General features: G+C 44.2%; 2 protein-coding genes and 1 pseudogene across 4 annotated transcripts in view; 2 read left to right on the top strand and 1 right to left on the bottom strand.

Annotated features, from left to right (window-relative positions):
• LOC107178948 (zinc finger protein OZF-like) overlaps nucleotides 1–11041 on the top strand; it is a 30109-nt gene extending 19068 nt beyond the window's left edge. The window contains 1 exon segment of the mRNA XM_042969520.1: nucleotides 9157–11041. Within this exon segment, the coding sequence (XP_042825454.1) occupies nucleotides 9157–10397 (1241 nt within the window). The 3' untranslated portion in view covers nucleotides 10398–11041.
• On the bottom strand, nucleotides 3510–3677 carry LOC122234425 (annotated as a pseudogene).
• Nucleotides 11042–11110: 69 nt separating the features above from the next.
• Nucleotides 11111–24426, top strand: LOC102952377 (vomeronasal type-1 receptor 1-like). 3 transcript variants are annotated; one of them, XM_042969532.1, is made up of 6 exons: nucleotides 11111–11391; nucleotides 15845–15934; nucleotides 16012–16060; nucleotides 17059–17167; nucleotides 17325–17506; nucleotides 23627–24426. In XM_042969532.1, exons 5-6 carry the CDS (start codon nucleotides 17497–17499, stop codon nucleotides 24352–24354), a joined length of 738 nt encoding a protein of 245 aa, XP_042825466.1. In that variant the 5' UTR covers nucleotides 11111–11391; nucleotides 15845–15934; nucleotides 16012–16060; nucleotides 17059–17167; nucleotides 17325–17496; the 3' UTR covers nucleotides 24355–24426. The 3 variants fall into 3 exon arrangements, with proteins under 3 accessions (XP_042825466.1, XP_042825465.1, XP_007089566.2); XM_042969531.1 differs by lacking the exon at nucleotides 15845–15934; XM_007089504.2 differs by lacking the exons at nucleotides 15845–15934; nucleotides 16012–16060.
• Nucleotides 24427–26219: the final 1793 nt, after the last annotated feature.

Genomic DNA, 26219 nt, shown 5'->3' with positions numbered 1-26219 from the left:
GTCAGACTAAATATGTGCATCAAATGAATCTCCTTGAAAGAGGATGTCATCAATATAACGTCACAACCATGCTTTTGGAGGGAGGTGGATGTCGTCAAGAACTGTGTGCAAATTGTGTGTGATGGCAAAGCTGTAGGGATAGCCCAGGGATGGACTAGCAAAGATTTATTGTGTCCCTTTGGAAATAGAAGCAAACTGCATTTGGGGGCCTGTTAAAATAGGCTGAGCTGAGCAGAACATGTTAGCCAAATCTATAAGTGCAAAATATATGCCAGTTATTGATTGAGTAGAATCAGTACTTTTCATAATCCTGGGTGTCAGATATGGGGTCTTGATGGATGGGACCACAGCAAGAAGGTTGTAGACATCCACCAGGCATTGTCTCACCACCCCCAAGATTTAAAAGCAGGCAAAACTGGGCTGGAAAAACAGATGATCACCCCTTTGTTAATTGGGTTTCATATAATAACGTTTTAAAAATTTTTTGTTTATTTTTGAGAGAGAGAGAGAGACAGAGTGCCAGCAGGGCAGGGGCAGAGAGAGAGGGAGACACAGAATCTGAAGCAAGCTCCAGGCTCTGAGCTGTCAGCACAGATCCCAAATCAGGGCTCGAACTCACAAACCATGAGATCATGACCTGAGCCAAAGTCCACCGCCTAACCGACTGAACCACCCAGGTGCCCCTCACGTGATACGTTTTAATAGTGAAGGTCCTGGTTTAACTTATACTGGGCCATATTAACTATTTTAGCTGGGTGTTCATGGGGTCTCATTTATCAAACCAATGTGCAAGTGTCAAAACTTCTTTAATTTTATTATTTATTATGTAGCGCATCTCTGCCTGATATGAATATTTTAGGGCAACAGCTACTATAACTATGGGAAAGACTACAGTTAAAGTGAGGCATAACCATTAGAAAGTTTTCCATTTAGTCACTTACTTTAGGTTATAGGGGGGTGCAATAGATAAATTGAACGGGGTCCTCAGTTGAAACAACGCTTTGAGCCCCAGGATTGATTAAGTGCATAACGTTTTGTCTGTTGGTGCATTTCAGCACATGTTCATTTTGTAGAACTAGATTGCACAGGCAGGAAAGCCAGTCAGTGCCAGTTTGATCTTTTTTTGTTATAGAAATTCTTCAGTGTATAAATTTTGGATCCTATTGGGTCAGATTACGGAACTTGTTAATGCGTATGCACGCCAACACACGCAATTTGTTTGCTCGCCTTTTCTCTTTCTTCGCCTGTATCTAGGGGTCTGTTTTTAAAGCAGTTAGTAGTCTAGAGCTAGCATTAAGTTTGCCACACCTGGCATTTGCTTAGTGCCTAGGGTTTGTAAAGTTCTATTTTCCCCTCCTCTTGGGCTCATAGTCCCTAAAGTGGCACACACACCAGCACCCCCCCCCCCTTTGTTTTTTTACTCTGCTCCTGTCTCTGGTTGATAAGCTGAGAGGGGAAGGGGGAGGAGAAAGGGCCCCAGTCTCTCTGGGCTGCAGCCTTCCCTGGGAAGGCCCCAACCACAGGATAATCTGCCCTTTCTGCCTTTTTTCTTTTTCTTTTTCTCTTTTTCCTTTTCTCTTCCTGCTTCTCCTCTTAGCAAAACCTTTAGAATGGCTCTTCTCTGTGGGTGGCTAATTGATTCCCCCCTCGATGGCTGTCCACCTGACCGTGTTCCCTTGGTTCTGAGTGGCTCCCCCTCCAGCAGGGCGTCCCCAGCAGCCTCAGAGGTGTTGGGGGCCACGAGCGACCTTGGGAGGGATGCGGGGTAGGGTAGGGGCAGCCTGGACCCTTTAGGGGGGGCTGGGGAGGGCTGTCCAGGGACGGGCCACCTGTCCCCGAGGGCTGCTGCAGGCACCGAGCTCGGCGTAAGGGTCCCCCGCCCTGCAGCGCTCTGGGGAGGTGCGTGGCTCAGTGGCGGGGGACCTCCTGACATTGCCGTCACCAGAGGCGCGCTGAGAAGTATCGCTTCTCGAGCCGGGTGGCTGGGCGTCCTCATCCCGGTGCATTGTGGGGACGGGGACAGGGCGACTTGGCTGCACGCGGAAGGCAGGGGCAACAGGGCAGCAGAGCAGCCCCGAAAGCCAACAGGGGGGCCTACCCGGGGGATGGGGGTGGGGGGAGCCAAGCAGTAAGTGCGTGGGCAAGGGCATCTCTTGGGGACTTCTCCGAGTTCCGATCATCCCCTCCTTGTGGGCCAAGTGGAGGAGTAACCCCCCTTGTGGGGTCTTCAAGGGTCACTCCCACACGGCAGCAGAAATTACTCTTGGGGAGGTACGAAATCAAAGAATTTTATTATACTCACAGGTCCTAGAAGAGGGAGGCCAGGTGCAGTCGCAGAGGCCAGATGGGAGGGGAGCAGAAAGGAGACAGAGACAGAGACACAGAACGAAGAGAGACAGACAGGAGTCAGAGACGGGGAAAGCAAGAAGGGGAACTTGTGGCGCAGGCCAGCCTTATCACTCTGGTGCAGTTGGTTACCTGGTGTTCACCTGGTGTGGGGATGTTGGAGCATCAGGAAAATATAAAGTTTAAAAATGTTAGTGGAGTGTGTGTGTGTGTGTGTGTGTGTGTGTGTGTGTGTGTGTGTTGTTCTTGTTTGATGGTTTTATCTTATGGACCATGCTCTGTTTGGGTGTCTGTAATAGCATTTCTCTAAAAACAGTGAGTGATAAGCATGAAACTGAAAACCTCCACCTTCTTTCTGTTGTATTTCTGGGTGCAGGATTCTCTTTATTGGGCCTGTGACATTACATTTGTAGTAAATATCTGTGGCCAAAGCAAAGAAGGTTAAATTAACTTCCATCTCCTATTTAGAGAAATAGAAGTCATGTTAAATAAGAAGTGATATGAAGGTTGCAAGAGTTGGAGAGCAAGAATGAGCAGGAATTGCAGATGGGGTTTGGTCTATGTGTGACCCTGACATATAGCCAGATGTAAAAGTGCTTTGATATATTCCGAACTAGGGACTTGCTTTGGATCTGGTGAATTTATTGGGATTTCTAAAGTTTTCATCCCTCTCAGCCTTTGATCAGTGATAACTTAGTCTGTTCTACCTGCTTAAATCCCAGCCAGAAAAACTGTGTGGTGGGCATTTTCCTCTTACTGTCCCTGAAAGAAAGATACCCCTAGCTTAGTCCCTAATTCTGTCTCTACAGTAAGTACTTTGATCAAGGAAATGAGATAGGACTTGATTTGTCCATGAATGACTGCAGTTCTTAAATGGCATGTTTGTCTAGAATTCACCAACATTCACAGAACTTTTATAGACTCAATTCACCTTTTTTATTTAAAAACTTTTTGTGTCTTTCATCTCACACAGATTGTACATTTTTACATACTCTCTAATTATTTTTAGATTCTATTTTTGGCATTGCTTACTAAGTATTTGCCATAATTCTTGTAAGAAATACACACAGTTCTAAGTGGTTTATTTGTGTGTTCAGTACACATTTGTTAGAGCAGTGAGTAAACATGACCCCTCAAATTCTGTTTATGTTTATTCTTTTTTTTTTTTTTTAACCAGGTCAATGTGTGGAGTGGGCGGGGCAAGCTCCTATTCCATCTCCGTGCTCCAAAAATTCATTTAATATGTTGTCCTCCGATAGAGGACGTATCAGATATTAAATTGATTAGAACAGATACTATACTTGATCTTAGCCATAAGGCTGAGAAGCAATTATGTTTATTCTTCTGGCTACTCTCAATGACCTCTTTAAGTCTCCAAGCTGGTATCGCTCAATGTGCTCATGAATGAAAAAGAATCACCTTTTGGAGACGATATCTTCTGAGTGACCAAGGTTCCAGCACAAACACATGCTCAATGGATTCTAGCTCTTCTCAGACTTAAATGACTTGCTAAATTTCATTAAAGTCTGAAATTTTTGCAACCTTCACTGATGGTTCCTGTCACTAACTTTAAAGAACTACATAAACATTATTAAAACTCTGTAATTTCTATTTCACTACTGTCTTTCTGAGATAATCTGAATTACCCTTGCAGAACTTTCCCTTCAGTAATAGCAGAAATGATCATTTCCCAGCAAGGCGATGATATCATGAAGTTAAGGTGCTCCCTTCCTCTTGAGATTCAGATACCCCCTTAATATTGGGGTTCAGATGGCCCCCTTTGCACTCGTGCTCCCAGTGTGAAATTAGTCGCTCTCCATTTGAGACACACGGCAGATTCCTTAAAGGAATTGAATATCTTGGAATACGGGGAAAGAAGTATTCTACGGATTAAACACTGGGATTAAACACTGTTCTGCACTGGATAGGACACAATCACAATATACAGGTGGGAGAGACGTTTTCCGTGGGATCTAGAGGCAAAGCTTCACCCTGCCCAGTTTCTTCAGGGCAGCCCACATCCCTCTTCTGTCTGTTATGAACCCGTCCACTCTTTTCCTCTTGTTCTTGACCAGATGCACTGACACTCACAAAAGTGACGCTAATGCTTGAGGTTACATGTGTATGAAGAAGAATACGATAATGTCGATTACTTTACAGCTAAGAATGTACGTATTTTTATGTCGAAATGACTTTATGGAATGATATGTGCATTTGTATCAATAACAGCCTTTGGTAGCACCTAAAATACTCTTTTTAGTCTCGGGAGCCTGCTGAGCTTCATGGGGTCTGAAAGCATGCTTCTGAGAACTTTTGGAGATCGCTTGCAGGCAGCACTCCCCACAAATCTGCGTAAATCCCTTAAGGAAGCCTCCGGGATCTTCGCATTCCCCGCGGAACCTGAGCCTCTGGGACTGTTCTGGTGCGGAGCATCTTCGCCAGCGCCTCTACTACATTACCCAGAGGGCTCCGCGCCGAGAGGCAGCGGGCTGAGCCAATGAAGGCCCAAGATAAGAGCTCTTCCGTGCGCTTACAGCGCTTCGGGCGGGACTTCCGGCGTCCTGGTTGTGGCTGTCGTTTTGGGTGTTCCTGGGTTTTTTCCGTGGCGACCGACAGGGAAGGGGCGGGAAGAGGCGCCGTCCCCGGCGCGCCGACTGGGGTTCGTGGCTCGGCGACGCCGCCTGTGCTGCCCCGCGCCGGGCCCGGGACCGCGGGGCCGGGACAGAGTCCAGTGGCAGTGGCCGCGCCCAGGGACCCGGCTGAGGTAAACTCGCTGTCCCCGGGCCCTCCCCGCCCTCTCCCCCCGACAGACCCTCCAAGCCGGAGCGCGGGGCACCTGCTCGCTCCCTGCGGCCCAGGTCCCGGTGTCCGGGCCCGGGAGGCGCTCGCGGGCGGGGACCCCGCGTCTAAGCGCCGGCGTGACGGTGTGCGGGAGCGGGCTGCAGGGGAGGGGCCTCTCGGTGCAGGGCTGCAGGGGGGCCCAAGGCGGGAGGATTCAAGAGTGTGGGGTCCGCCTTCTGCCCTCGGAGAACGGAGGATGTGCGGCGGAGTCACGGGGGAACTGGCGGGCTGGGGCGTGGTAGGGGCGCTGGGACCCATGGATGGTTGTGAAGACAAGAGGGACACGGTCTGATTTAGGGGTTTAAAAGTTTTCCAGGAGCTGCTCAGGGAGAACCGACTGGAATGGGGGTGATGAGGACAGCGAGGCACAGGGAGGTTGGGTCCAAGCGCAGAGAACTGGCAACGGGGAGCGCTGAGGACTGAAATTCAGACTTTAGTGTTACAGCCCTAGGTCTGGCCTCCAGGGCTGGAAAGATGCACGGGAGGTTCGGGCCGGTTGAAATACACCGTGGTCCCCAGCCTCTGTGGCCTCTATGGCCTGCTTCTGCCTGTAGGGCCCCGTGGCTGAAGTAGCACTCGTGGAGGGTGTCCCTGGGCCTCGCTGGTTTGGATCTTGCCCATGTCAACTTTGGGATTGTGGTGTTCTGGGACTCTTCACCTGCCTCTCTGCTAGCCCTTTTGGTGTGGGGATCTGGGAGAAATCCCACCGCCAGGAAGTGATCTAGACTCGTCCTGAGTCCAGGCTGAGGGTTGTATGCAGGAGTTCTTGTTTCTGGAATGGAAGGAGGCGTAGAAGGTTATCCCAGGAACAGGTACCAGCGTGTGCAGGTGCTTGTTAGTGTGGGAACAGGGCACAGCATGTCTTCTTTCTCTTAGGAACAAAGAGCAGGGGGCTGGAGTTAGTCTTGGAAATGGCTGCCTGAGAAGTTGGGCAACTATAATGGACGTAATGGGAGATTGGGAGCGGAGGAGGGAGATGATCGTACCCAGGTCCAGATAGGCTCCATCGGGTTGTAGAGTGGAAAACAGACTTTGGGGGCGAGGGAGGAGGATGGGTGACCAGGGAAGAGGGTACTGGAATAGTCCAGGTGAGGGTTCATGGACCAGAGTGGTAGCTGTGGAGGTGGGAGAAGTGGTTGGTATTCTGGATGCATCTTTCAAGAAGGGCTGATTTTGAGGGTGAGAGAGAGAGAGAGGAAGGAGTGAGAGATGACACTAGAGTGTTGGTCTTAGCAGCAAGAAGGGTGGAAATTCTATCAGCTGAGACTGGAAAATCCGTGATAGTGGTTTTCACTGGGGGGTGGCAGGAGCTCAGAGAACAGACTACTGTGGCATCGAGTGGGCAGCTGGACACAGGTCTGGAAATCTGGGGTGGGGCTTAGGATGGAGACACCCAAAGGGGTGGCTAGCATGTGTACCAGACCGTGGATGATACTTAGAAGATGGAATTCAGGTCATGGCAGTGGTGTTATCAGCAGGTCAGAAAGAAGATTAAGAGTTCTGAGGACTAGCTCTATTGCTTGGGTACCTGGTTGGGGGTTAGGAGGATCATAAATACAGATGTAGGAGAGAAGTGGCCACGAAGGGAGTAGTATGTGGGGAGGATGGTCTTGGCAGGTGACCAAGACTTCCGAGGGAAGAGCGGACCGGAGACAGATTTGGAGGCGTCGGATTAATTGAGATAAGATGGGTTTACTATGACTTTGTGGTAAGCTTTGGTAGGTTCTGGGGGTTTTGCTGGTGGGTAATGTCTGGGGTAAATGTGGTCGTCTGTGAGAATTACTATGCCTGGTACCGGGATGGCTGGGCTTTGAAGGAGAGTAGGTGGAAGGAACATGGTTGTGGCTGCTGAGGGGACAGCAAGTGCAGCACAGAAGTGGGAGAGGGTCACGGGTATCTGAAATTCACATGTGGTGCTATGTGACTGACGTTGAAGCAAGGACTGGAGACAGGCGGAGAGGCCTTCAAAGCAGCATCCAGGGCTACCCCTGGTGTTGGGATTCATCAGAGGTCTGCGGTAGTACTGGATCCTGTTTGGATCTGCCCAGTTCTTTCTGGATGCCACGTACCAGGTAACCTGGCGCAAGTCCAGAGAGAGAGATGCATACAGTGTGGGGCAGGGAGTTGGTGGTGGCTGTGGGGATGCAACTGTGGGGTCCGAAGGCATGAGAGGGGTGCATGTGGAGAGAGGGATATGAATTGATGGTCCTGGGTCCTGGTACTGGAAACTTAGGGGTGATGGGTGACCCCAAATTTTATTGTGAGTCATGATAACAGAGGACTCCAGGGAATCGCATGGCAGGGAGAGATGCGGTCCTGGAATCCTCGGGCATATTCCCGAGTGTAGATGGTGTCTCTCTGCCTACCTGGCTGCACTTGTTGAGGGCTGGGCATTTGGTTAATAGAACCATGAAGAAAGAGTAGAACCAGCAGAACTGGGTTTCTCTGCTGAGGTGGGGAGCTTGGGAAGAGGATGGGCATGGGGTAGATGTGTGGGTTTGAATTGTGGGTCCTCAGGAGGCTGTGGTTTCATCTGTCCCCAACATGACAGGACAGTGTGACTTTGGAGGACATGGCCATGTATTCTCCTGGGAGGAATGGGGTCTCCTTGATGAGGTTCAGAGATGCCTGTACCACAATGTGATGCTGGAGAACTTGGCACTTATAATCTCCCTGGGTAAGGCCCTCACACCCACCAGTGACCTGGGTAGTGACTTTGCCTTTCTGCTTTTCCCGAGGGGCCGCTGTGTCTTTACATCCAGACCATGGCCACCTCGTCCTTCCTAGTCTCCTGGGTAGGTGCTGTTGTTGCTATGACTGGGAGGTACTGCCGTCTTCTCTCCCTGCTACCCCGGTACCCGCTGCCTTTCCTGGTAGGAAAGGGTTCTAGGGAATCCTAGGCAGTCTTGGCCATCAGCCGAATGGACCCCACCTGGCTTGCCCCCTCCCTAGCTGCGTGGCTTCTGCAGATCCCTGGTACCTACTCACCTCAGGTTTTGCTCCCTCTGACAGTCCTGCACGCCTGCACGTGCCAGGAATTGCCGTCACTGACACGGACACTGCTTACATGCACGATGAGCTGTTCCGTGAGACCTTTGTCTGAGGTTCTTTTTGTAACGTTCAGTTTTCTTTGCTTTGTCATGTCATAAGCTGGGCTGGTACAGGCCACCTACCTGTCCTGTCTTTCCCTTAGGACTTGGTTATCCTAGTCCTGTGTAGTTGCTCCGTTAGGGGTGTCGGGGAGAGTTCTGGCTGCTTCACAGAATAGATACCACTCCCGCCAAGGGACAAGGGGCTGGAGGAGGCCTGGCCCTGCTGAGTGGCAGCTGAGGGAAGACATGACATCGGGACCGTGTTCACATCATACCAGCAATCTGTTCAAATCAGTGTTTTGGTGCCATTTCCACTGGCCACACCTCATTTCCACCTTTTCTTCCCTGTTCTTGACACTTGGCCAGTTTGTCCTTTTTACTGACTTCTGGCCCCTAGCTGCTCCCAACTTCCTGGCATCTGTCTGCTGCCTGCTCCTTTCCACTGCTGCCTCTGCAGGGCCCCCGCATTGGCTCGTGTGTAGCGGATGGTGAGCGCGTATCCTCAAATGTCCTTGAACACCAGCTACTCACTAGCAATCTGACTTTTCTGTTCCTGGACCAGAGCTTCTTCACAACACTCGCATGTGAGCAACAGCCCTCCTGGGGGTCGTCCTCAGAGGAGCAAGTCGGAAACCCCGGCTGCCTCTCTCCACCGTGCTACATCCCATTCCTCCTCGTTCCTCCTTGCGAGGCCTTCCTACTTCCGTGACCTTTTAGAGTCCAGTACTGCAAAACAGCCCCTTCCTCACCTTGCCTCCCAGCTCCCTCATCCTGAAAACAGCCTCACGCATTCATTCCTGGGTGTGTCAGGCACATGTTTGTAACGTGGCTGCCACCCATCCCCACGTGTACTTGACTAGCATTTCTCTGTTTTCAGATTATTTTTGTGGGATAGACAATGAAGAGGCCCCTTCTGGACAGAATGCTTCTCTGGGAAGAACACCACCAAGCAGGACTTCGGGGCCAAATCTATCCACCCAGAAGCTTCATCTCTGTGAGATGTGTGTTCCTGTCATGAAGGATATTTTGTACCTGGCTGAGCTTCAGGGAACACATACCAGGCAGAAATCCTACACACGTGTGGCACGTGGGAAATGATTCTGTTTCAGTGCAGATCTTCGCCAACACCAGAATGAGCACGGTGGGAAAAAGCCCTATAGCAAGGACATGGACAGGGCTTCTTTTGCGAAGACCTATAGAGGCCATTCATTAGGGAAGCCTTTCACCTGTGGGGAGGTTGAAAAGGACTTCCTGGCCAGTGTGGCCAGTGCTGTGAGTATACACAGCAGTACTAAGTGTGAGGAAGTCTTTCGCAGTGGAAAAAGTTCTTACAGATGTGGCGAATGTGGAAAAGCCTTCTGTCGTAAACGTACCCTTGTTCAGCATCAGAGAATTCACACTGGAGAAGGACTGTTTAAGTGCAGTGACTGTGGGAAAACCTTCAGCTACAAGCATACATTTGTTCAGCATAAGACAGTCCACACTAGAGTAAAGCCTTTTGAGTGCAGTGAATGTGGAAAGGCCTTCAGGTTCAAGTATAAACTTGTTCAGCACCACCGTACTCACACTGGAGAAAGGCCTTATGTGTGTAGTGAATGTGGGAAAGCTTTTGGGTGCAAATCCAAACTTGTTCGGCATGAGAGAATTCACACCGGAGCAAGGCCTTATGAGTGTGCTGAATGTGGCGAATTTTTTAGACAAAGCTCCGGCCTTGTTCAACATCGGAGAATTCACACTGGAGCAAAGCCTTATGAATGTGGCGAATGTGGAGAGTCCTTTAGCCAAAGCTCTATCCTCATCCAGCACCAGAGAGTTCACACTGGAGAAAGGCCATATGAGTGCAATGAATGTGGGAAAGGATTTAGGCAAAGCTTCAGTTGCATTCAGCATCGGAGAGTTCACACGGGAATAAGGCCTTATGAATGTAGTGAATGTGGGAAGTCCTTTAGCCAAAGCTTCAGCCTTATTCTACATCAGAGAATTCACACTGGAGAAAGGCCTTATAAGTGCAACAAATGTGGAAAATCCTTTAGCCAAAACTACAGCCTCATTCAACACCATAAACTTCACACTAGATAAAGGCCTCAGGAGTGCAGCCAGCACAAGAAAGTTCATTAAACAGTCTGCTCTAACACCAAAACTTCACGACCCACGTTAGTTTTATGAATCAGCAAATGTGGAAGAAGTTCAGCCAAAGATCTAAACTCATTGAGCATGAGAAAGAAATTCCACTTAAGATGGTGGCCTTAAACCTTCAGCGAACGTGCTCTTTGTTCAGCGTAACAACACTAGAGAGCATCTGTGCAGAGCCATCCGCTGTGTATTCCAGTTGTGAGAAGTTTTCAGGAGCTGCATTTCATATTCTGACCTGCGCAGACCTTGCCAGAATTATGTCACTGCCAGGTGGTAGTAGAAGTCATTTTGCCTCTGACACCTGGCAGGTCCTTACGGCACGCGTGTCACCTCAGCATGCTTAGGGAAGACAGATGTTTGCACTCTGTCTCCCATCCTCTAGTGAAAATCATAATCTGATCCCCTGGGGGTTCTCATTCGCTTTCTTCTGACTAGTATGGCAGGGACCTGACCCACTTTTTGCTGAAAGGATCCAGTCTAGGAACTGCTGAGTTTGTAAAGTTTTACCTTCATGGTGTTAATTGGTCTCATGCAATATTTTTTATAGGTTTTCCAGCCTCCAACTCACTGATCTGGGACCTGTGTGTCTCACATTTGCTCTGGTTTGTGCAATAATAAAAGTCTTATTAAGTGACCTTTAATCTTAAGATTTTTGTTTATTGTGTGGGGTGGGTTGAAAACAGAATTGGGCTCTGCCATTGTGGAGAGGTGGACAGATTTCTTGAGACATCATGGGGACAGTATGACATCACAGACTACCCATTCACTATAGTTTTTACCTTATCTGCCTTCCTGTCTGGTTTAAAAACAAACATAATAATAAATATTTGGTGTTTGTCCCTACTTCCTAGCACAGAGATTCTAAAACCCTTGGGACTTCCTGAGTGATAAGACTGTCTTTTGTATGATAGTGAAATGACTCAAGATGGAGGCCAATAAAGGAACTTCAGGATCGGGGCTGGTCACCAGACATTAGAAGGTTTGAATTTTAAGCCCTACCTTTGACATCTGGGGATGGGAAGGTGTGAGAGATTGAGTTCATCCACCAATTGCCAATGATTTAGTCAACCATGGCTATGTAATGACACCTTGTTAAAAACCTCTAGACAATAAGGTTTCACACTGTCCAGCCGGGAGGGGAGTGCACACTGATTCCACTGGGATAGAGGTTCTTGTGCTTGGGGTTCTTATGGAATTAACCCTGTGTACTTCTTTATCCGGTTGTTAACGTGTGTCCTTTATAGTAGACTAATAGTAAATATAGCATTTTCCTGAGTACTGTGAGTTATTCTAGCAAATTATCAAACCTTAGTGGGGACTCAAGGCAACACTAAATTTGTAGTCAGACTGGCAGAAGTGGGGTTAACCTGGGACCCCATTTGTGGCTGCCATCTGAAGAGACAGTTGTGGGATAGAGTCCTTAACTGTAGGATCGAGTGGGGATAAGTGTCAGAATTGAATTGAATTGAACACCCAGTTGGTGTTAGAATGACACATTTGCTATCAGAAAAAGCCAGATACTGCACAAGGCCTTCTAAGAAAGGTCTGTGGTCCTAATTTGTGACCTGAGTGCCAGGATTTTTTGTAGGACCAAAGATTGCCCCGAGGAGGGCACAGTTGTGACAACCAACAATGCTTTTGGAAGTGAAAAGGCTAGGACGTCATAATTTCGCCCAGTCATAGTGATAGAAATCAGCAGTGTTTGAATTATGCTTGAACCTGACATTAAGGCCCGATTTTTTAAAATGAATTAGAAAGGGACACCTGGGTGGCTCAGTCGGTTAAGCATCCGACTTCGGCTCAGGTCATGGTCTTGTGGTTCACAGGTTCGAGCCCCACGTCAGAGCCTGGAACCTGCTTCTTGGATTCTGTGTCTCCCTCTCTCTCTGCCCTTCCCATTTGTTCTCTCTCTCTCTCTCTCTCTCTCTCTCTCTCTCTCAAGAATAAAACATAAAAATTTTTCTTAATGAATTAGGAAAATACAAAGTGCTTAATCTTTCTCTGACTGAAATCACTGAGATATATGAGTATTAAAACCAGTTTTAAAAGCTCTCATCAATAATTACCATTAAGCATAGAGTTCAACTTAAGGCTTATCTCTGCATGGAAATTTGATTGAGACCATTGATGGTGACTTCCTAATTGCGCAACGTCCACCTACATTTTTATCAGCCCAGAGAAACTTTGCATTCTCCGTGTTCCATTTGCTCAGACACCATATCAGAAACAAAGCCTCACTAGTTCTCTTTTGTTTTAAGGAGAACACATATTACAAAGCTAAGCTAGGAGTCTAAGGTGTTTTGTTACTGGTTTTTTACCCCAAATCTGCAATCTTTAAGGTGACATCCAGATGCTAAGGGCTCCTTGAAATCTTATTTTTGCTTTGTCACTAACCCCACTTCAGTTGTGTGGACTCAGTAGCATCTTCAGGGTGCGTCATAGGCTATTTGTAGCAGAGTACCTGGTTCCTATTTAGGGTTCCAATGGGAACTTTCCTTACAGCGAAACCACTAGATCCAAACAATTAGGGAAGCATACTTGCCCCCTACCCCAATGACCGTCGGCCCAGTGGCACATGGCAGCCACTGATATCACAGAGCATACGCTGGCCACAGGTAGAGGGAAAGCCAGATCCACCATCTGGGGTCACAAACACGTTCTCTACCATTTAGAGCCTTGTAACTCCCTACATCACAGCAGTCAATGCTCTAACATTCCACCGTTGCCATCAGCTAAAAAAGACTATATTTTGATTCCTTACTAGGCTTGTTGCCACTACCTTCAAACCTCTCATCCCTGAGTTGGGGAATCCAGATAATCCAGGACCTCTGTTCTATCCTGCATTGTCCTAATAATTACCTGTAAAGAGGTCAGTCTGCTCAAAGCTGATGTTATGATCTGTCACTTAAAAGCTTCCCAAAGCCTGATCAGGACCTTACCCGAATCCTCCAGCTGTCCTCTGGAGGAGGACAGCTCCTTTTCCTCTCCCATTACTTGCCTGTCCACCTTGGTGGGTTCCTAGCTCAATATAGTCATGAAAATCTCAAGAATGCCAAATAAATCAATTTTTAACTTTGTAACGTTCTTCCAGGATTACTTTTGTCTATGTTAATATTCTGCCACCTTTATACAGAGAATAGAAAATCATTATTTGGGGGGCACCTAGGTGGCTCAGTCGGTCAAGCGTCCGACTTGGCTCAGGTCATGATCTCGGGGTTCATGAGTTTGAGCCCCGTGTTGGGCTTTGTGCTGACAACTCAGAGCCTGGAGCCTGCTGTGGATTCTGTGTCTCCCTCTCTCTCTGCCTCTCCCCCACCTGTGGTCTCTCTCTGTCTCTAAAATAAATAAACATAAAAATCATTATTTGGTATCATTTGACAACATCTTCTGCCTCGTAAATCTAAAACAATTCTCTTATGGGCTCCCTGTGTTGAAACGGAAATGATGCCTCCCTTCAATGTAGGGTCAATTCCTTGATTATTGACACTTAAAGATGACCTCCCCATGTCTTAACTTTTAAGGGGTTTTGTTCTTGGTCTATCACATCTCTTGACTGACAAACCCACCCCTCACTGATCTTCAGTCTCTTAATCGCCTTTACAAAAAGTACAAAAGTACAAAAATCAGTAAGTCTGTGTACTTCATAAAATAACTACCCTTCACTCTGATCTAGTACATTTTCTTACCTAGCTTTGCTCTCCCTCACTCTCTATGGCTAAATTTTCACAAGCACTTTCTCTCTCTTTTTGTTTTTTGTTATTTCAACTCCTGTGTGTTTCCTACTCATTCGTATGAAAGTTTGTCTTCACAGCTTCATCATCGTCAATGAACTTATGAACACATTAATGACATTTAAATTTTTCCTTAAAGTTTTTTTCAGCGGCTTTTGGCACCACGGGGTTTTTGTTGTTGTTCTGTATTCTTTTTTTTTTTTTTTTTTTTTTAATAATGTGTATTTTTGAGAGAGAGAGAGACAGAGCATGAGCATGAGCAGGGACGGCCAGAGAGAGAAGGAGACACAGGATCCGAAGCAGTCTCCAGGCTCTGAGCTGTCAGCACAGAGCCTGACGCAGGGCTCGAGCTCACAGACCGCGAGATCATGACCCGAGTCGAAATTGGATGCTCAACCAACTGAGCCACCCAGATGCCCCTGTTGTTTTGTATTCTTAACTGAATATGCTGGCTCGAGAAGAAAAAAATATATATTCTCTTAGTATTGTAATGAATGAGGGTCCAATTAACAGTCATCTCTTAATCTGTATCTGCTTTTTGGTGATCTTATGCAATGGCATGATTATAAATAATATGATAAGCTCAAAACTTTAAAGTGTGTATCTCCATTGAAAAATCCAGCGCTCAGCTATCTAATGATCTATTTGCAAAACCTATTTCTGGACATCTGGTAGACATAACAGACTCCACACTTAAACTTCTCCGAACTCTCTTTAAAAAAATTTTTTTAAATAAACTATTTTTTAAAGAGTAGTTTTAGCTTCATAGCCAAATTAACAGGAAACTACAGAGATTTCCCATATATCCCATGCCCTCACATACACATAGTCTGTCTCATTATTAACTCCAGCACTACAGTGGTGCAGTTGTTATGATTGATGAACCTACAAAGACATGTTATCACTCAAAGACCATGATTTACATTAAGGTTTACTCTTGTACATTTCATGGGTTTGGATAAATGTATAATGACATGTGTCCACCATTATAGTTATACAAATTAGTTTCACTCCCCTAAAATTTCGGTTTACTGCCCTAAAAATTCTCCACCTAATCGTCCCTCCCTCCTGCCTAACCTCTGGCAACTACTGATATTTTTATTGTCTCCATAGTTTTGCCTTTTCAGAATGTTATACAGTTTGTAGCCTTTTCAGAATGGCCTCTTTGACTTAGTAATATGTGTTTAAGTATCCTCCACTGTCTTTTCATGGCTTGACAGTGCTCGCTCTCTCTCTCGTTCTAAGTGCTGAATAATATTCCATTGTCTGGACAGAGCACAGTTTATTTATCCATTCACCTAATGAAGGACATCTTGATTGCTTCCAAGTTTTGCCAGTTGTGAATAAAGTTGCCTGTGTACATCCGTGTGCAGGTTTTTGTGTGGATGTGTTTTCAACACATTTGGGTATATACCAAGGAATGCAATTGCTGGATTGCCTGGCAAGCCTGTCAGTCTTGTAGGAAACTGCCAGACTGTCTTCCAAAGTGACTGTGCCATTTTGCTTCCCTGCCAGCGACGAATGAGAGTGCCCGTTGCTCCACCTCCTCACCAGCATTTGGTGGTGTCCGTGTGAGCTTGCTTCTCACTCTGCTCTGACCGCAGCTGTCCCACTCTCAGGTGATAGCGACTCCATCCTTCCAGTTGCTGAGACTAAAAATCCAGGGCTCGTTCTCGACTCATTCCTTTTCTCGTACCGCAGAACCAGTCCTACAGGAAATCTGATTGGGTCTACTTTCAAAACATATCATGAATCTGACCCCTTTGCGCCGCCATGCCTGCCCTCAGCCTGGTAAGAGCCACCATGCCCTATCTGAATTTCTGCAGCGGTCATCAACTGATCTTGATCCTATGCTTTTTCTTTTCAAGTCTGTTGTCAACGCTTCAGCCAACGTGACCCTTTCAAAGTATGAATCAGGTAATGTCCGTATTTGAGCAAGATCCCAGAAGCCCTCCTCATTTTACTTGGAGAAAATTCAGAATTCTTACAAGAGCTTGAGGAGCTACACAGGTCTTTAGCCCATGTTTCTCTCCGACCACTTTTTTTTTTTTTTTTTTAACGTTTATTCATTTTTGAGAGACAGAGAGATGGAGCATGAGTGGGGGAGGGGCAGAGAGAGGGAGACACAGAATCCGAAGTAGGCTCCAGGCTCTGAGCTATCAGCACAGAGCCCAACACAGGGCTTGAACTTACGAACTGCAAGATCATGACCTGAGCCGAAGTCGGACGCTCAACTGACTGAGCTACCCAGGCGCCCCTCTCTGAGCACTTTTAAACCTTGTGGCTCATTCATCTCATTCCATAGGCATCAGTACCAGACTTTGCTCGACACAATGATACTGGCTGATAACCTGTGCTTGGGTCATATACTCAAAAATGCTGCATGGCTTACTTCATCTTTATTCAAGTCTTGCCTGAAGTTTCCATTTGCCATCAGGTCTCCCTTACTACTCTACCCTCTCATTCCCTGCTCATCCCCCAACTCCATTTTACTCCCCTTCAAGGCACCTGTCATCATATAGCATACTGAATATTTACTATTTATTAGATAATACTAGATATTAGATATTATTATTATCTAATACCTGTTTCAATACAGGTAAGTTCTCTTCTACCTTCCCCCTTCCTTTTGCCCTCTATAGATCACTTACACCAAGGATAATGTATTATCTACATTTCAGGTGCTTAACATCTGTTTATTGAAGTAGTAAATAAAAGTTGCCTTGGGAGTGCCTGGCCGGCTCAGTCAGTAGTGCATGTGACTCTTGATCTTGGGATTGTGGGTTCAAGCCCCATGTTGGGTGTAGAGATTATTTAAAAATAAAATCTTTTTAAAAATTTGCCTCACTTTCTTCATATTCATTTTTAATACTTTAGTAATTTTTACTTAATGGTTCTTTCTTTTCCTCTTTCAGAATATGGGCAGTGTAAGAATCATATTTGAGAGGTAACATCCCCAGGTTGGCCAGTATCACAGACCAGCCTTGAATGAAGCTTCCTTCTGTCACTTCACACACACACAAGGTGAGCATCCTCATCTCACCTGTCATTTCCACCTGATACTTTTCAGAAAACTTAGCTTTGTTTTCCTGTGGCTGTTCCTGCTTTTTCTTTCTTTCTGAGATAATTAATCACTACTAATAGCTCCTAGTAATTTGTAGCTTTTACTTTTTTTTTCCAGAGGTAATTTCAACTCTCCATGCAGACACTGTCACTGCAATTATTGGTGAAGTGATCATCACTTCCCAGCAAAGAGATGAGATCATGGTGTCCCAGACCTTTATCTCGGATAAGATACCACCTTTGCACACATGCTCCAGATTGGACTCTAAAATCTGCTGGTTTGGTGGGGAATGACATTTGGTAAGTAGAACTTCCTTTTAGATCAAGAGAGAGTCTTAGAGAAAAATGATACTGCTAAGAAAACATTTTAAGAAATATTGTGTGTGAATATAATCTTATTTTCCTGGGGAGAGAAAATGGGCACAAATATATACAGAAGGGATATTTTCTAAGGGTTCCTGAGAAGTAGAGACCCAACATTCCTGTCTGGAGGCTGCCTGATGTCTGTCTTCTGCCTTCTTGGTCATAGCCCTCTGAATTTTTGGGATTTGGGAGCAGAAATCATCAGATAATATTACTGTGTTAAAATCTACAGGTGACCCTGACATTTAACTAGAACTTTCCCTGAACTTTATCAGTTGCTTTGAATCCATTGTGATTTCAAAAGTCATTATTCAAACTCAACCTCACAAGCAATAATAAATTGGTCTGTTCTAACCACAAAGATCCTAGTCAGGGGAGCTGTTAGTAAGATTATCCTGCCACTTTCCCAGGAAGTAAAATGTGTCCAATACAGTTCCTAATTGTGCCTCTACAGAAAGCAGTTTGCTCAAGGAATGAGATGGGGTTTTATTTGTACATGAATGTCTGTGTTTCTTAAGGGACACATGGCTCGAGCATTCATAGAACATTTGTGCTACGTTATTTACCCAAACATTGTTCTCCTCACTCCTATTCAATTGAAATATCTAATTATTATTAAAATTCATTTTTACGATTTATCATAAATAAAACTTTATTATAATTATGATTCAAGGGCAACCCTCCTATCTCTTTCTCTTTGTTAATTTCAAATGTGTATTTTATTTAATTTTACCTGTGATTTCCTAAAATTTTCAGCTGGAGTTATAAACCCTACTACCTTTTTCCCAAGAAATATTTGAACAAATTTATATGCATATGCATACAATAAATGTTCTTTTCTTCCTCACTCTCCCTCTTCCCTAAGCTCACATGTCACTGGGTTTATGATTTGTTATCAGTTATTGTGTATACTTCCAGAAATGCTTTGATTCATTAGCATGTACTTTCTTAGATTCCAGTGTTTCCCAAACTTTAATGTCAGTTATATAATGAATTTTAATTTGATAAATTATTGCCTATTAATATTATTATTAACAAATATTATTTGTTAAAGTTTATTTATTTATTTTGAGAGAGAGAGAGAGGGAAAATGCACGTGCATGTATGAGCCAGCAGAGGAGCGGGGGGAGAAAGAGAGAGAGAGGGATAATCCCAAGCAGTTTCCATTCTGTCAACGCAGAGCCCGATGTGGGGCTTGAACTCACAAACCCATGAGATCATGACCTGAGCTGAAATCAAGACTTGGCCACTTAATCAACTGAGCCACTCAGGCTCCCCGATAACAAATATTATTACAAAACTGAAGACCACTCTTGTTTGATGTATCCTAATTTAATTCTCTGGAAACATCTAACATTTAGAAGGTTATAAAAAATTGCTATCTAATTAAATGTGGATAATAGAACTGAACATTTTTACCTAATAATATTTTATATATAGAAAGATCCTACTCCTATACCATTATACAAATTTTTAGACTGATAAACCATAATTAATTCATTTAATCTTTATCTAGGTGAGGTTATGTGAGATTACAATATGATAATGTAAAGTGAAGATGTGAATGTGATTAAATATTTGGCACAGGAGTATATTCCTGCATATAAATGGTATCTCCTTTTAAATTTATTATGTATTTACATGATAATTTCTAAGAAAAAACATTAAAAATTTTTAAAAATAAATTCTTATTTATATAACTTTCAATGTTAGAAAATATATGATCATATATCTCATGATTAGAGGTGGCATCTAGAATGTTATTAATTGCCTCTCCTTTCCATTATTCTTAGGTAAAATATTTTCTATTATTTTGTTCTTCATCTTTATATTTTAATTTAATCATGCCTTTCATCTTATATAAATTGTACATTTTCACATATTCCAATAAGTTTAAGTTACTAGGCTTCTGTCATATGGATTGTTTACTACATACATATTTATCACAAGTCATTATTTTAAAAAATATATACATCCTATATGGTTTATCTGTTACGTTTAGGTTTTTTACTTATATATATGTTTTTATTTAATTAATTAATTAATTAATTTATTTATTTATTTTTAAAGTTTTAATGTTTATTTATTTTTGAGAGAGAGAGAGAAACAGAGCAAGAGGGGGAAAGGGGCAGAGAGAGAGGGAGACACAGAATCCGAAGCAGGCTCCAGGCTCTAGCTGTCAGCATAAAGCCTGATGCGGGGCTCAAACTCACGAACCACGAGATCATGACCTGAGCTGAAGTTGGATGCTTAACCGACTGACCACTCAGGCGCCCCTACATGTTTTTATTTTTAAAATATTAAGACATTTAGGGTGCATCTGGGTGGCTCAGTCAGTTAAGTGTCAGGCTTTGGCTCAGGTCATGATCTGGAAGTCCATAAGTTGGAGCCCAGCATCAGGGTGTGTGCTGATAGCTTGGAGCCTAGAGCCTGCTTCAGATTCTGTGTCTCCCTCTCTCTCTGCCCCTCCCCCACTCACACTCTGTCTCTCTCTAAAAAATAAATATTTAAACAAAATTTTTTAAGTTAACATTTAAGAAACGTGTATATACATGCTTATTATTTGTATATAACGTGTATAAACGTGTATATACATGTTAAATAGCATGTAGTAGAAATGTAGGTTTCTTTTTCCACATAACTATGCAGATATCTTAATAATATGTATTAAATAAACTTTTCTTTCCCTACTGATTTTTATTTATTTATATTTTTATTAAAAAAATTTTTTTAATGTTTATTTTTGAGAGAGAGAGAGAGAGAGAGAGAGAGAGAGAGAGAGAGAGAGTATGAGCAGAGGAGGGTCAGAGAGAGAGGGAGACACAGAATCCAAAGCAGGCTCCAGGCTCTGAGCTGTCAGCACAGAGCCCAACGCAGGGCTCAAACCACAAACTGTGAGATCATGACCTGAGCCAAAGCCGGAAGCTTAACTGACTGAGCCACCTAGGCGCCCCTCAGAATAATTTTTAATACTTAACCACTATAATACAAAAATAAAAAAGGAAAGAAAGGCAAAAAATCCCAATATCCAGTAATTTTGGAAAAAATTAAAGCTGTGCTTGAGGCAGTATCATCTTTTTTTTTTAAGTTTTTTCATTCTTGAGAGACAGAGCATGAGTGGGGGAGGGGCAGAGAGAGAGGGAGACACAGAATCTGAAGCAGCTCTAGGCTCTGAGCTGTCAGCACAGAGCCTGACTTGGGGCTTGAACCACAAACTGAGATCATGATCTGAGCCGAAGTCGGACGCTTAACCTTGAGGCAGTGCCTTCTTAATACACTGCATCTTTATTGCTGAGGCCCATGATTGGCAGCCCAGATGTTACTCCTAAACAATAGATGTGTTTTGGGGCACCTGGGTGGCTCAGTCGGTTGAGCCTCCGACTTCAGCTCAGGTCATGATCTAATGGTTCATGGGTTCGAGCCCCACATCAGGCTCTGTGGTGACAGCTCAGAGCCTGGAGCCTGCATCGGATTCTGTATCCCTCTCTCTCTGTGCCTCCCCTGTTCACACTCTGCCTCTCTCTCTCTCAAAAATAAATAAACATTAAAAAATTTTTAAACAATAGATGTGTTTTGCTTGCCTATATCGTGTTTTCATTGAAAGCTTGTTTTTTTTTTGTTTTATTTTTTATTTTTTATTTTTAACGTTTATTTATTTTTGAGACAGAGAGAGACAGAGCATGAACGGGGGAGGGTCAGAGAGAGGGAGACACAGAATCCGAAACAGGCTCCAGGCTCTGAGCTGTCAGCACAGAGCCCGACGCGGGGCTCGAACTCACGGACCGTGAGATCATGACCCGAGCCGAAGTCGGCTGCTCAACCGACTGAGCCACCCAGGCGCCCCGAAAGCTTGTTTTTATAAAAATTGAGAATATTGCAGAAACCAGCCTGGGTTTGTTGATATGGTAATACCAGTTAAAAATTGGTCAGAGCTCGGAAATACCAACCCACTTGGTTGGGTTTTGCATTTTTCACTTTACAGCTCTACCTGTGTGGCTGGCTTTGCTTTTTTTCACTTTCCTCTCTTCATAATGAGGGCACTTAAATTGTTGGTGCTGGCTTAGGAAAAATACTAAGAGAAAGAGTAAGATCAATAGCTTTCAATGAACTCATATCTGAAAGTGACAGGGTAAACACGCAAAATAAGAAAGCATGGTGCTGTAGACAATGAAAGAACAAAATTGGAGCAAACAACAAACCTAGTATTTGCCAGTTATTACAACAAATCCTTTCCAACTTTAATATAGACCTTTTCAAACATCTGCACCAGAGAAGAAAGTAATGATAGGAACCACATGAACCTGTCACACAGCTCCAGCAGAAACCACCCAGGGTCACACTCATTTCATCTGCAAACCTGCCCGGTCTTCCCTCCAGCAAAAACTCAGAGGCCCTTGTATTGCCCTCTGGACCCATCCATTATGACAGGTCCTGCCACCTCAGGGGTCCCACAGTCATTAATGAATATTGCCTCAATTTAGGTGGCGTTCCACTCTGTCCCCCTTTTCTTTTATTAGGTTAAAACTTCTACAAAAAGAGAGTTTAGATAGCAAAGAAGATCTTACTCCTTTCCCTTTATATTCTCCTTTTCAGTGTGTTGGTCTTCTATCATCCTCCAACTGTAAGGTTATTTTTTAAAGTAGTGATAAAAATGCATTTTAAAAACCTATTTGTTTTAATTTGTTACGATTACAATTTGGAAATAGTAATAGCTGGAAATATCCCACACTTTGTCATTGGGAATGACAAAATTTTCCTGTTAACTCTTGGCATCCTGTTTACATAATCTCAGTAGTTTGGGGTGGCTCTTTTGTTTTCTTCTACAATAGGAAGTTCTGAGATAGTTTCTGTAACTTCTACCCCAGATGTGGATTCATTCATTTCTTCAGGAAGTTCTAATTATCTTTTAATAAAATGTTATGTATACACTGTATATGTATGTGCATGCATTTATGAGCATATATAGTTTGTTTGTTTTTATGTTTGCCTGAATTTTTATAATACTTTTGTCACCATATATATTTAGATAAATATGTAAAAAAGAATTGTGGCACCAAAGCCACAAACCAGGTATATTGAGAGTGGTCTGACTTCATACTTTGTCCTGCGCTCTTTCTCCATTATCACCTACAGGTGCTCATTAAAAAAAAAAAAAAAAAAAAAAAAAAAAAATTTTAATGCTTATTTATTTTAGAGAGAGAGAGAGAGAAAGAGAGACAGAGACAGAGCGTGAGCAGGGGAGGGGAAGAGAGAGAGGAAGATACAGAATCAGAAGCAGGCTCCAGGTTCTGAGCTGTCAGCACAGAGCCCGATGTGGGGCTCAAGCCCACGAGCTTTGGAGCTGTGAGATCATGACCTGAGCCAAAGTTGGCCACTTAACCGACTGAGCCACCCAGGCTCATTTTTAGAACTTGTAAATGTATTCTTTTAGTTTAAAATTTTGGTCATATACACATAGATAAATGGATTGTAGTTATACTCCCTTTATTAGGAAAATAAGCTAACTGCACACAATATTCTGACACTTTCTATTTTTTACCTGATGATGTGTCCTGGAAACGCAGCTGTAGAGAGAACTTTACCCATCATGGCTGCCTAGTGTCCCATTGTGAACATACACTATGATTCCTTCAGTCTCCTGTTGATTAACATTGGTTGATTTCAATCTTTGTAATTACAAATAGTCCTGCAAAAAATTGTTTTCCACATACGAAAGGCATGTGTAAATATTCATATATTCATATCGCGGTGAGAAATTATATGACTAAAGATGTTTTCTTGGTGTATTGAGAGTAACAAAATTTTCTATTTTAGTCTCCAGATTCCTGAGATTCAAATCAAAACAGCCACCAGTATCCCTTTTAAATTGATGAAATGGTTCCTCTAACTTAAAACTGGGTATTGTTTTCCTCACCCAAACTGGAGTTGGGATCCTTGGAAACTCCTTGCTTCTTTGTCTTTATATCTTTACTTCACTCACTAGGCACATGTTGAGACCCACAGACTTGATTCTCATCCAGCTAGTCCTAGGTAACAACTTGGTTCTGTTTCATAAAGGAGTTCCTCAGACAATGGCAGCATTTGGGTTGAAATCTTTTCTGGATGATGCTGGATGTAAGCTTGTCTTCTATTTTCACCGAGTGGCCAGAGGGGTTTCCCTCAGCACCACCTGCCTGCTCAGTGGTTTCCAGGCCATTAAGCTCAACACTAACACCTCCAAGTGGTTGGAGCTCAAGGTTACATTCCCAAAGTGCTTTGGCTTCTGCTGTTTCCTCTGCTGGATCCTGCATCTCCTGTTGAATATCTTTATTTCTTTGCATGTTACTGGACCAAGAAAGAACAAAAACAGTGTGGAAAAAATTTATGAATACTGTAATTCACCCATTCCAAACAAATTTGTTGTTTTACTACATGCAGTCATGTTCTCCTTCACTGGAGTCACTTGTTTGGGCCTCATGGCCTGGTCTAGTGGCTCCATGGTCTCTGTCCTGCTCAGGCACAAGCAACAAGTCCAACACATTCACAGCAACAGACTTCCCCCCAAACCCTCCCACAAGGCCAGAGCCACACACACCACCCTGGCCCTGGTGAGCATATGCATCTCCTTTTATTTTGTCTCTTTCATTTTGTCTTTGTGGGTAACACTTATTGTGAACCCAAGCCACTGGCTGATGAACATCTCTGCTCTGGCATCTTCAGGCTTCCCGACCTTCAGCCCCTTCGTGCTCTATGGCAGTGACACCCGTGCCTGTCAGTTTTTCTCTGCTTCTAGGGAAGAAAAATAATTTTTCAAGTATGGTCTCTAAAACAGTAAGTTCCCTATAGGACATCCTATCATTTATTTAATCACTTTTCTTTTGCCGGTTAAAAAAAAAATGTATTCATTTTTGAGAGAGATAGAGAGAAAGACAGAGTGCAAAGAGGGGAGGGACAGAGAGAGGGGGAGACACAGAATCCAAAGCAGACTCCAGGCTCTGGGCTGTCAGCACAGAGCCTGACACAGGGCTGAAATCCACAAACTGTGAGATCATGATGTGAGCCAAAGTCAGATGCCTAACCCACTGAGCCACCCAGGCGTCCCTATTTAATCACTTTTTTGTGTGTTTGTATGCTCGTGTTTAATGCCAGATGATCTATTATCACATAGGGACTCAGTATGGAATAACAGCAAAAATAACCCTGGCCTCATACAGCTTATAAGATTTCCAAAAAATGAACATGGTATAAATAATATCTCAGTGATGACTTTCTAAAACTATAGGGTGCCTTGGTGGCTCAGTTGGTTAAGCATTTGACTCTTGCTTTCGGCTTAGGTCATGATCTCACGGTTTCGTGAGTTTGAGCCCCACATCGGGCTCTGCACTGGCAGTGCAAAACCTGCTTGAGATTCTCTCTCTCTCCCTTGCTCTCTGCCCCTCCCTCACTCACTCTGTCTCTGTCTTTCTCAAAATGAAATTTTAAAAAACTTAAAAAAATAAAATTATATAATGCTATTCAATGGAGAATATCAGGTAATGCTGATAATGACATGGGGATTTTTGTGTTTAGTTCTGTTGATTCAAACTTTGAAGTGACATCCATAAGATTCATTGCATTGTCAAAGCATATTGAGTGAAAAGTGTTTCAAGTGAGAAGAAAATGACTGGGAATACCCCAAATTGGTCCAACACAGGTGGACTTAAAGGAATTAAAAGAAGTTTATGAGGTTTAGCAGAGTGTGGCGAGGGAGGAAGGTAGGTGGTATCTTCTGGCAGGGGTTGGAGGTGGTGTCAATGATCAAAACTTTTCATAGGAAAGATCATGGGTCTCTCAGAACTTTTGTCCACTGAAAGAATCAAAATTGTGATAAAAAATAAAAATAATTTCAGGCGCCTGGGTGGCTCAGTTGGTTAACTGTCGTAGACTCTAAGTCTGAAGTTCTCTTTTGGCCAGCAAAAGAGTGGGACACAGGATTAAAGCAAGAGATGGCTAACGTCCGGGAAAAGATATGAGCCCCAAATAAGGGTCCTTGCCCTGTATTTATTAAGATAAGAAGGCTTACAAACGTGATGGGCATGTACAAAGAGACAAAGAAACTGTGAGCATTAACTTGGGGATGTGAGGGAAAAGGGGGGTTTTGAAGATATACAGTGTTTGGGGTTTGGGTCAATATAAAACAAAATCCTGGCACCGGGCAGATGGGTAGATGGTTGTTAATGGCAGATATGAGGCACCGTGTCTGTTTATCTTAGCTAGCCTGGGGGATGAGACAGATAGGGGGAATAACCTCAGGGTTAACAAGGCACCTTTTCTTTTGTTAACCATCTCCGCTCTGGGCTGCTTTGCCTGCAGCACAGCGGTCCATAGTCCGAATTCACCAGTTTACCTAACTTGGCCCCTTCCTCTTGTGAAAGCAGCTTTTCTGCTATGGTACTAAATTGGGGGGCATTTTTGCCTCGCATGCCTAATCTTGTTCACCTTATATACCTTTGTATTGAGAGCCTTTGCACCCATTCCTATTTTGGGACTTTGTCCCTCCTTCTCTATTCCAGGGGCTCTGCACTCCCTTCTATTCTGGGGTGCCTTTGCATCCCCTCTATATTCTGGGGTGCCTTTGCACCTCCCTATTCTTGGGGTGCCAGTCTTTTTTACCCGAACTTGGGTGTGAGCA

This window comes from Panthera tigris, chromosome E2 (assembly GCF_018350195.1).
Source record: "Panthera tigris isolate Pti1 chromosome E2, P.tigris_Pti1_mat1.1, whole genome shotgun sequence".
In the NCBI taxonomy this organism is placed as follows: domain Eukaryota; kingdom Metazoa; phylum Chordata; class Mammalia; order Carnivora; family Felidae; genus Panthera; species Panthera tigris.
Note: the sequence above shows the minus strand (reverse complement) of the source record. Positions and strands in the feature narration are given on the sequence as shown.